Source organism: Taurulus bubalis (assembly GCF_910589615.1).
Source record: "Taurulus bubalis genome assembly, chromosome: 19".
Classification (NCBI taxonomy): domain Eukaryota; kingdom Metazoa; phylum Chordata; class Actinopteri; order Perciformes; family Cottidae; genus Taurulus; species Taurulus bubalis.
In genome coordinates, this window is record NC_136607.1 from 633,605 (window position 1) to 645,754 (window position 12,150).

General features: G+C 42.6%; 1 protein-coding gene across 1 annotated transcript; it reads right to left on the reverse strand.

Annotated features, from left to right (window-relative positions):
- Positions 1-282: 282 nt before the first annotated feature.
- On the reverse strand, positions 283-12,037 carry LOC306751148 (SWI/SNF-related matrix-associated actin-dependent regulator of chromatin subfamily B member 1-like; the record flags this gene model as incomplete). Its single annotated transcript, XM_079234689.1, has 9 exons — positions 283-338; positions 1,932-2,063; positions 5,095-5,285; positions 5,974-6,140; positions 6,218-6,345; positions 6,623-6,760; positions 6,984-7,092; positions 7,793-7,904; positions 11,948-12,037. The coding sequence occupies 9 exons, from the start codon at positions 12,035-12,037 to the stop codon at positions 299-301; spliced, it is 1,107 nt and encodes a 368-aa protein (XP_079090815.1). The 3' UTR covers positions 283-298.
- Between the last annotated feature and the right edge of the window lie 113 nt (positions 12,038-12,150).

The window sequence follows — 12,150 nt, forward strand, 5'->3', positions numbered from 1 at the left end:
GTGAGGAATACCTGTGTGTGTGTGTGTGTGTGTGTGTGTGTGTGTGTGTGTGTGTGTGTGTGTGTGTGTGGAATACCTGTGTGTGTGTGTGTGTGTGTGTGTGTGAGGAATACCTGTGTGTGTGTGTGTGAGGAATACCTGTGTGTGTGTGTGTGTGAGGAATACCTGTGTGTGTGTGATCAGTCAGTAAGGTGTGTATGTGTGTGTGTGTGTGTTCCTCCATACAGGAAATGCTCCTCAACACACACTGAGCATGTCAGAGTAACAGGAGTCTCCTGAAGACGCGTCATGACTCGTTCTACCAGGAGGGGGCGGTGTTGGCCAGTCGTCTCATCCGCCTAGAAAAACACATTTAGACCCATTATTTTACCCTCTTAACATTCCTGTAAAATTTGACGAAAAACGCCTATCCAGGTATACCCAAAGTAAACAGGAAGCTGTACTTGAACTAGTTGGAGTAAATGCATGGTCTTGGTCTCTTTTGAAAGGAAACAATCTGAAGCTTTTTTCCCTCAATAGTCAGAATCACTTCAAGTGCAGCTGACACTGAGTTATATGAGTTTAAACACACTAAAGCATAAGGTTTTTATTTCCGCCTGAACATTTCTTTGTAATGGGACCATAGCCTGAAGCCTTTTCTAGTCTAAGTAAAAAGCAGATAACAATATCACAGAAAATTAATATTTTTACACATGTTTTTCTAATGAAATGTCTAGGCGTTTTTTCATTTTGAGACTGAAAATATTCCTGATATATATATACTATATACCTATTAAAAAGGCTTATAGTCTTGCAAACTTATAGAGGTACTATTCATATATACTACCAGTATTGCTGACACAGAGAAAATGCAGTATAAATGCATTTTTATGCTAATTTACACTTCAGACTGAAGCTCTACAGCAGCTGTCTCTTCTCATCAAATTGAAGGCTGTTGGGATTATTTGCCCCCCCTCTTCCCGCCTATCTTTGTTTAGGGAATTTCATTGGCTGTCCGAAACGCCTGTCATCTGAGCTGTACGAGGTGACAGACGTGAGCCACGTAAGAAAATAGAGGCTGAGCCTGAACTTCAACGTAGCTTCTGGTTGGGTAATGTAGCCTGTCAGTCAGGACATGAAGCTCCTATTGGTTCAAGTGGGGTTTCATTGGAAACGTTAGATTTCGGCGGACATTTTGATAGCGACTTTGTAGCTGTGCTCCCATGCAAACATGACTTTCTGCTAAAAACAATACTGCTTTCGTTCATAACTTCCAGCTGCAATGAAATGATGCAACGCCAGTTGGTGGATATTTATGGATGTAATCACGTGTTTTGGACTAAATCTTTTATGGGATTTATTTTTATTGGACCTTTACGACGTAACAACGCCGTTTTTGTTGGAATGTTATGGATTTATGGATCAATATGAGGCGTCATCGGTGAGTTGTCTTGATTTTCAAATCGCTTGTTTGTTGGTTGTTGTCTGACAAAAGTATTGATTGTAGCTGCTGTGGTGGTCTGATCTTGAAACGGAGTGGACAGCTGGAATCACAAGAACCGAAGGTTTCCAGAAACATGTGGCACTCGTACACCGAACTATAAATAGATGTACAGCGTACAACGGAATGTCTTCACTGCTGTGGGGCTTAAATCATTTAGTTTGTATTGCGTTACCGTAGATATCTCCAGGTTCATCAGCAGTTTGTTAAACAGCTCGATGAACCTCGTTAGAGCCGTTATTTATTTCATTTATTTATTATCATTCATCCTATCCCAGCACCAGCATGACATCTCATTCACATTTCAGTGTTCAATACCTTCTGTTTACTAAAGAGCAGCAATATGCAGCACTTCACTGTATTCTGTCAGACGTCCTTTAATGCATTTTTAATTTAGGCATCAGAGCTGTAGCTTCAGAATGGAGGATTCTGATGGACGGTTTTGTCTCACCTGGTGTTCCGGTCTTGGTCTCGGATCTTCTTCTCCATCTCTGCGTCCGTGAGGGTCTCCAGCAGGGGGCACCACTGGTCTGCGTCCCCGGTGTTACGGATAGCGATCTCTATTGTCGGGAGCGGGTTCTCACTGCAAGTAGAGGACGAGCATGCGGCCCAACGGTTATAGTCAAACCTCTTCCATACGTTCAGTGTGTTCAGACCAGTGCTCCGTGGGTCCCTTGGTACCGGGCCGCACAGAAACAATAAATAAAATGTGGGAACGATGTTTTATTTAGAAAAATGATCGGATACATCTGTCTGTGCGTCTCAGTCACGTGACACGTTTACCCACAAATTAAACTTACTTGTCTGTTTCAACTCTGCCGGTGTTCTGGATTTAAATCAAGGCAGAATATCCTGAAATCGCCAAAAAAGCTCTGAACCCTGCTTCCATGTAAACATCCTGTCTTAAGTCAGTAGACTGGACTAAAGGTTTAGTTAGGACTACAGTCAGTAGACTGGACTAAAGGTTTAGTTAGGAGTAGAGTCAGTAGACTGGACTAAAGGTTTAGTTAGGACTACAGTCAGTAGACTGGACTAAAGGTTTAGTTAGGAGTAGAATCAGTAGACTGGACTAAAGGTTTAGTTAGGAGTAGAGTCAGTAGACTGGACTAAAGGTTTAGTTAGGAGTAGAATCAGTAGACTGGACTAAAGGTTTAGTTAGGAGTAGAGTCAGTAGACTGGACTAAAGGTTTAGTTAGGACTACAGTCAGTAGACTGGACTAAAGGTTTAGTTAGGAGTAGAGTCAGTAGACTGGACTAAAGGTTTAGTTAGGAGTAGAGTCAGTAGACTGGACTAAAGGTTTAGTTAGGAGTAGAGTCAGTAGACTGGACTAAAGGTTTAGTTAGGAGTAGAGTCAGTAGACTGGACTAAAGGTTTAGTTAGGAGTAGAGTCAGAAGACTGGACTAAAGGTTTAGTTAGGAGTAGAGTCAGTAGACTGGACTAAAGGTTTAGTTAGGAGTAGAGTCAGTAGACTGGACTAAAGGTTTAGTTAGGAGTAGAGTCAGTACACTGGACTAAAGGTTTAGTTAGGAGTAGAGTCAGTAGACTGGACATGAACACACGTCGGTGTTATCAGACTCGTTCACAGAGCTTCTCTCCTGGGAGGCGTTCACAAGAAACTGAGGTCAAGGCGGACAGTTTTCAGCCTTCAAAGTGAACACAGGAAGTCACAGAACACGCAACTTCCTGTTAGTTCCGATCTGTAGGCTTGTAATTTACAGAACACGTTTGGATTCATTCATGTGTTTACAAATATATATTTATGTAGAAATGTGTGTGTAGCTGCATCCTTTGTTCTTTTTATGTCTGCCTGTGAAATACATTACTACTGGTTTTGATATGTGTTATAAATAATCTTTATTATTATCATCAACCACACTAGATATGTTTTTAGATTTGTTGAGGATTGGGTTATGTAAAATACGAGTTCTTTCTCTATTCTTTTCTAAGTTCTTTTAATTTTCTCTTTATGCATTATAACTACATATGCATTATAACTAAATTGTTTTGAGTGAAATAGACTTTTATCACAATGCATTGTATGCTAAATTGTTTTGAGTGAAATTATCTTCCGTCACGCTTAATACGTTGTAGTACACTCCTGTTTTTTAATGACACTTATATATCACATGACACAAGTCTAAATATGGTCATAGTAGATCCTGTGCCTTGCAGCTGACCTTTGTGGTTTTTTTTATCTGTATTCTTGTAGCTGTGGCCACTAACACTGTTGAACGTGTGATCAGGTTCAGGGGATGTTGAACCACAGACACCGATTCTGTCCCAGAGACTGAACCACTCGGTTTGAGAAATCAAACAGAGACTTTCCCATATTGTAATTACTGGTAACTGCTTCTAAGCGCTGCGGGGATTTTCTCCAAGACAAAAAAGAAGTGGTTGATGAATTATAATGTGACTTTTACTCTTGTAACTTTTTAAACATATGATACTGGTGAACTGACTCTTAGACACTGAGGGGAAATCCTCCAAGTAAAAAAAAGGCTCAGTTATGGTACTCTGTGTATAATAACTCGTTGAAATACAATTTACACTCTGATATAAGAGTATAGAACTCTACTCAATGGGGACTCCCGTTTAATGGAATAAGATAACTTCAAGGTTTTTCGAGACGAAGAAGGTAACACCGGGCCGAGGCCATTGACCAGGGAGCACAATCCAGCACGATCCTGCCTTGTTTCTAGATCCAGACAAATGTAAGTAATCGTTTGGGTTGCACTGTGTGCAAAACAATTCATCTTCCCTTCCTGTTAGAGGAAACAGTTCGGTGGCGACGTGGCTCAATAATACAGGTAGGCCACAGGGAAAAACTGAACGAATGGGGTTTTTAACATCCGTCATTGTCTCTATAAATTGTAATCAAAAGTACATTTACAGGAAACCTCAGGGTTCTAAAACGGGCCCTCCTTACACGGCTGGCATAAGGAGTAGGCGCTCCCCCTAAACTCTGATCAGGTCAGGGCCGGTCCCGTTACAGTTTAAACATGAGACGAATAGTCAACAATCCAGCGTTAAGTATTAAACTATGCATAAAATAATAATGTTCTATAACACGTGGTGTTTGCTGTCAGATCTAAGAGCCAATCAGCTCTCTGATGTGGCGACAGCCAGGCGTTTCCCATCATGCACTGGGCCACGCAGTCGGTGGAGAGCTACTGCGACGCCTGGCTCTCAAATCGACGGGTGCCTTGCTCTTGTGGGATTATCGTTGACCACGTGTGCACGACTTCAGAGCAAGTCGGGACCAAGTCAGACACAAATCTACCCAGCATGCATTGCACGGCGATCGCCGGAAATCGATTCTGCGCAGAACTGGATCATCTCCAACGAGCCTAGTGACTCCCGTCACCCCGAGATGGGACCGGCTCGTAGCAGAGAAACGAGCTCCGGATCCCACTAAGTCGGTGTAACGGTGAGTTGTAGTTTTATGTACCATCTATTTTTATGTCGATCGGATCATTTTATTACGTCATATTTATCGCCCACACCGTGAAGGCCGGTCTGTGAAAATACTGTCTTACACGAAACCGGTCCGTGGGGAAAAAAGGTTGGGGACAACTAGTTTAGACCACAGGCCCCTGTGGAAGGAGGAGCTACCTGAAGGCGTAGGTCCTCTGGTGCCAGCTCAGCTGACCGCGGATGCTGTAGGCGATGGTGGTGACGAACTCTCCGCCCAGGCCCAGCTCGGAGCACAGCTTCAGGGCGAAGGACTCGGGCGAGTTCTCTCTCTCCGACATGTCCCACTCAAACTGGTCCACCAGAGAAATGTTCCCCACGTGGATGTTCAGCTGAGGACACAGGACAACACACATCAGGTCTCTTTCACCTCATAATCCTCTTCTCCCCTCTCCAAGTCAGGGGTTAGTTAGTAAAAGTAATATTTTTAAACTAAAAATAACACTTTTTAGTTTAAAAATATATCCATGTTGTGTCACTGCAAGCTTGTGATGCTCAAACGCAACGGATCATTGCAATGACATTTTGTTGTTTTAATTATGTTTTTTATTCATTCTTGAGCACATGACATAACTAGCTTTGTAAATTACCCAAAAAGATGTATATTGTTTTAATTCAATATAACCATGTGGCAGTACCTCCAGTGCCCACTAGGCGGTGCTCTGCTGCCCAGTGGTGGAGAATAGCTGTTCTAACCTTCACTGCAGTCTTTGGTAACTTCATAAAGAAGAAAGAAGATACACTAAACATTCAAACTAAATGAGAAACGAGGATTCATGTGATCATCACAAGAGAAGTGAGAGGAGATATTAAACGGTTCAACAGTCAGAAACAACCAGCTTCTTCTTGAAGAATGTTATTTGTGTAAATGTGCATCTGAAACTCATTCCAGTACATTCTAGTCTTCATGTTATTTCCTCCACATTTGAACGTCCTTCTCTCCTTAAACCAATGAAAGACCTCAAAGCGCTGGCCGGTGTGTTCCTGCAAGCCGCTGCTCTCCTCTGGTTCTGCACGCACCTTGATGATGACCCTCTGGTCCGCCTGCTCCTCCAGGACGCCGTCAGCGGGGTACGACTCGATCTGCTGACGGATGGCGGAGGCGATGGCGGGGACGAAGGCCAGAGGATTCAGGTCCAGGTCATCACACAAGATCTCTGCAAACATCTCTGGGGTCATCAGCTTCTCTGCAGAGCGTCAGAACGAGGAGGTTAGAGAAACGTAGACGCACAGTATGCTGGGAAGCCGGGCGACGCGTCATTACCGTTCATGTTCCACGTGAAGGCGTCTCGCAGCTTCTGTCCGTCGATCTCCATGTCCAGCCGGATGGGAACCAGCGCCTCCTGCTGGGCGGCGTTCTCGTGGATCACTGCGGGGTCGTGGTCATCGAAGCTGAGCGAGACACACGAGTTAGGACTCGTGTTGTGAAAAGATGCAACGTGGAAGATCTGGCCAGAACTTTTCTTTAAACATTTAACTAAATGAACAGACATCAACATAATGTGAAGACACTACAGCGTTGACGTGATGTCATGACGGCCGCGTATGGTGGTGTTGAGATACTCAGAGTTTCTCCTGACTTGACTAGTTGTAGCTATCTTTAGCTCTAGCTCTGTGTCTGTGTGTGAGACAATAGATCCTCGGGCCCCATGCGGTGCACAGCTCTCACCACAGGGGGAAGGTCCTCTTCTTGTCCCGGCCCATGCGGTTGCGGTTGATGGTGGTGGAGCACGGCACGGCGTCCAGGTGGTGGGAGCTGTTGGGCAGCGTGGGAACCCACTGACTGCTGCGCTTGGCCTTCTGCTCCCTGTGGAAGGGACAGGAAACACAACGTTGATCCAGTTCACGATTACCAGATTGGTACAGCTCATGTCAGTGCTGTGAAAGGTGTTCGGGGCCAACATCTGCTCCTTCATGTTCTGAGACCAAAGAGCATCTTGACATCACAAATTCACACGATTTGGACAATGAGAGAAACATTTAAATGTGAAGACAATAAACCAACAAAGTGAAGTCCTCTCCTGACTCGCCTGAGGTACGCTGGCGGCTCCGTGCTGATGGACACCGCCTTGTACTTCTCATCGTTGCCCTCGAAGATCTCCTCACACTCGGAGGCCTTCAGCAGAGTCACGCTGGTGGCTGCAGACACAAACACAGACGCACGCCAACGATTACCTACTTCATCTGTAGAGCATTTCAACAACAAGGAGATTCAAAGTGTTCACGTAAAACATTAATCAGAAGGCCTCAGAACATAATGCAGAGAAAACTATTAATTTTAAAACAGTAAAAAAGCAGAAAATAGAATAAAAGTTGCAGCTCAAGAAATAAAATGCAGTATTGAGATGCAGAAATTGATTAATCTGGTTCAATTAAAGGCAGCAGCAAACAGAAAAGTCTGAATCTGAAACGCATTGTCATAATGTTTTGGGATTTTTGACATTGATTTGCCTTCATATGCTGAGTCTCTAAATGTTCAGCAAACACAGAGCAGAGGAGGAGGAGCGTCCACTTCTGATGTTTCTGCATCATCTCCGACTCCAATAGTAAACATGTTTCTATACATTATTTTCAATGAAAGCCCTCCATCATTTTGTTATTCAGAAGCTTTTATTTTGAAGCAGCAACAATCCAGGACTGATGGCTTCAACAGGACTCTTCAGGGCTCAGCTGGGCTCCCTTCCTTTGACTCACTCGCTTCCAATTTATTTTCTATTGAATATTACAGTTGTTTATAGCTGCAATTATTAAATACAACCCGTATAAACAACCGATGGACATTGCAGACTAAGAGGAATCCCAAATGTTCCGAGGTGAAGAAACAAAGCCGCTCACTCACCGTGTGATGAGGCTACGATCTTCTTCCTCTCCTCCACCGAGGCCAGCCTCCTCCAGAGAGATGGGTACCGTTTATACAGGGAGCCTCTGAACATGCGCAGGTAGTTTCCAACCTGGGAGCAGAAGGGAGGGTTTATTCTGAGTAGACCAAAATAAAATAAATGACAAAAAACGTTCAGCAGATTCTTCTTTTAGTTTTCATATTTGCTCAGGAGGCATCAACATGAGTCTGAGGGATGAGGATGATGAGGATGTTATGGATGAGGATGATGAGGATGTTATGGATGAGGATGATGTTATGGATGAGGATGATGTTATGGATGAGGATGATGAGGATATTATGGATGAGGATGAGGATGATGTTATGGATGTTATGGATGAGGATGAGGATGATGTTATGGATGATGTTATGGATGATGAGGATGATGTTATGGATGATGTTATGGATGATGAGGATGATGTTATGGATGATGTTATGGATGATGAGGATGATGTTATGGATGTTATGGATGTTATGGATGAGGATGATGTTATGGATGATGAGGATGATGTTATGGATGTTATGGATGATGAGGATGTTATGGATGATGAGGATGTTATGGATGAGGATGATGTTATGGATGATGAGGATGTTATGGATGATGAGGATGTTATGGATGATGATGATGTTATGGATGAGGAGGATGTTATGGATGATGAGGATGTTATGAGGATGATGTTATGGATGATGAGGATGTTATGGATGATGAGGATGTTATGAGGATGATGTTATGGATGATGAGGATGTTATGGATGATGATGATGAGGATGTTATGGATGATGAGGATGTTATAGATGATGAGGATGTTATGATGATGAGGATGATGAGGATGTAATGGATGAGGATGATGTTATGGATGAGGATGATGAGGATGTTATGGATTAAGATGATGTTATGGATGAGGATGATGAGGATGTTATGGATGAGGATGATGTTATGGATGAGGATGATGAGGATGATATGGATGATATGGATGATGAGGATGTTATGGATGATGAGGATGTTATGGATGAGGATGATGAGGATGATGAGGATGTTATGGATGAGGATGATGTTATGGATGAGGATGATGAGGATGTTATGGATGAGGATGTTATGGATGAGGATGATGTTATGGATGAGGATGATGTTATGGATGAGGATGAGGATGATGTTATGGATGTTATGGATGATGAGGATGATGTTATGGATGATGTTATGGATGGTGAGGATGATGTTATGGATGATGTTATGGATGATGAGGATGATGTTATGGATGATGTTATGGATGATGAGGATGATGTTATGGATGAGGATGATGTTATGGATGATGTTATGGATGATGAGGATGATGTTATGGATGATGTTATGGATGATGATGATGATGTTATGGATGTTATGGATGATGAGGATGTTATGGATGTTGAGGATGATGAGGATGTTGAGGATGATGAGGATGTTATGGATGATGAGGATGTTATGGATGAGGATGTTGAGGATGATGAGGATGTTATGGATGATGAGGATGATGAGGATGTTATGGATGATGAGGATGTTATGGATGAGGATGAGGATGATGTTATGGATGATGAGGATGTTATGGATGATGAGGATGTTATGGATGATGAGGATGTTATGAGGATGATGTTATGGATGATGAGGATGTTATGGATGATGATGATGAGGATGTTATGGATGATGAGGATGTTATAGATGATGAGGATGAGGATGATGTTATGGATGATGAGGATGTTATGGATGAGGATGATGTTATGGATGAGGATGATGAGGATGTTATGGATGAGGATGATGTTATGGATGAGGATGATGTTATGGATGAGGATGATGTTATGGATGATGAGGATGTTATGGATGATGAGGATGTTATGGATGATGAGGATGTTATGGATGAGGATGATGAGGATGTTATGGATGAAGATGATGTTATGGATGAGGATGATGAGGATGTTATGGATGAGGATGATGTTATGGATGAGGATGATGAGGATGATGTTATGGATGAGGATGATGAGGATGTTATGGATGAGGATGATGTTATGGATGAGGATGATGAGGGTGTTATGGATGAGGATGATGAGGATGTTATGGATGAGGGTGATGTTATGGATGAGGATGATGAGGATGTTATGGATGAGGACGATGTTATGGATGAGGATGATGTTATGGATGAGGATGAGGATGATGTTATGGATGATGTTATGGATGATGAGGATGATGTTATGGATGATGTTATGGATGATGAGGATGATGTTATGGATGTTATGGATGAGGATGATGTTATGGATGATGTTATGGATGATGAGGATGATGTTATGGATGTTATGGATGTTATGGATGATGAGGATGTTATGGATGAGGATGATGTTATGGATGATGAGGATGTTATGGATGATGAGGATGTAATGGATGTTATGGATGATGAGGATGTTATGGATGAGGATGAGGATGATGTTATGGATGAGGATGATGTTATGGATGATGAGGATGTTATGGATGATGAGGATGTTATGGATGATGAGGATGTTATGGATGAGGATGATGTTATGGATGATGAGGATGTTATGGATGATGAGGATGTTATGGATGATGATGATGAGGATGTTATGGATGATGAGGATGTTATGGATGATGAGTATGTGACGATGATGAGGATGTTATGATGATGAGGATGATGTTATGGATGAGGATGATGTTATGGATGAGGATGATGAGGATGTTATGGATGAAGATGATGTTATGGATGAGGATGATGTTATGGATGAGGATGATGAGGATGTTATGGATGAGGATGATGTTATGGATGAGGATGATGTTATGGATGATGAGGATGTTATGGATGATGAGGATGTTATGGATGAGGATGTTATGGATGAGGATGATGAGGATGTTATGGATGAGGATGATGAGGATGTTATGGATGAGGATGATGAGGATGTTATGGATGAGGATGATGTTATGGATGAGGATGATGTTATGGATGAGGATGATGAGGATGATATGGATGAGGATGTTATGGATGAGGATGTTATGGATGAGGATGATGAGGATGTTATGGATGAGGATGTTATTGATGAGGATGATATGGATGAGGATGTTATGGATGAGGATGATGAGGATGTTATGGATGAGGATGTTATGGATGAGGATGTTTGTGCCAAATTTAAAGAAAGCTCTTCCACAAGAACGGAACGGACAACCTGAAAGCATAATGTTGTTGCCGACACAAATTAAAGTTTGAGTTTTTTTTAATATATTTTGACTAAAAGTGAATCTCATTAGTGTTATCCAACGATCAGAGAAGCACAGTCATGTTCATATTTGAAGATATCTGTGTCCTCTGACGCGGCTCAACTTAAGGTCCTTCTGGTTAATCAAATCCCTTTCCAACACACAGGGACCTGAGAGGGGTGAGATGCTTTTGAGCAGACAAACACCGTACGGTGGCTTTCAGGGGACAAACATGAAGTAACAAGGTATCAGCTGCCCTCTGACGTGCTAATGCTATACATCCTATAATAAGTCTTTTAGGCACTCGGAGAAGAAGAAGAAGAAGAAGAAGAAGAATTAAACAACTAATCCTTTCAAGTACATATTGAAGAGGCAGCAGTTACAGCCCTGATCTGTGTGTGTTGGTCTCAACCAGCTGCACACGTGTGCACCTGCAGCATCTCCTGATGGAGGACCTCCTGCACACTTTACTGGACCAGGAGGACCTCCTGCAGGTCTGGAGATCCTCTGTAATACTCTGTAAGGAGCTGGTGCTCTGCTAGTAGCGCTCAGTACCGGAACACTACTGTACACATGCCTGCGTTAGAATGGTGTGTTCAGGTACCACGTCGGTAAAGACGTGTTTTAAACAATAACTGACTGCAGCAGACTGGAATAAGAAGTCACTGCAAGAAAGCAGAAGCTAGCCTGTTAGCTGTTATTTAGTTAACATGATAAATTGACTCATTTGCCGATAATATCCCGTTCTTCGTTTTTAGGTATGTCTTTGTTTAAGAAGCCATCAATGGGGCTGTTAGCATGCTAGCATCAACTAGCCAGAAGAAGAGATAACTGAGGCTAACATGAGGGAACCAAGCTTTCAAAGTTAAATAATAGATAGTCACATACCTCTGACCCAACCATGTAAAAGTCTCCATCTTGCTCCAATTGGAATTTAACTGGTTTCTGGCCAAACGTTTTGCTAAGAGCCAGTTGCATCTTCGCGCAGTCGCTAACCAGCTATTCAAGCAGCCTTCTCCTCTTCAGGTGCGTTTATGGCCGATAAGAAAGATGGGAAATCAGTGTGTCTTCCTTGACAAATACGTTCACTT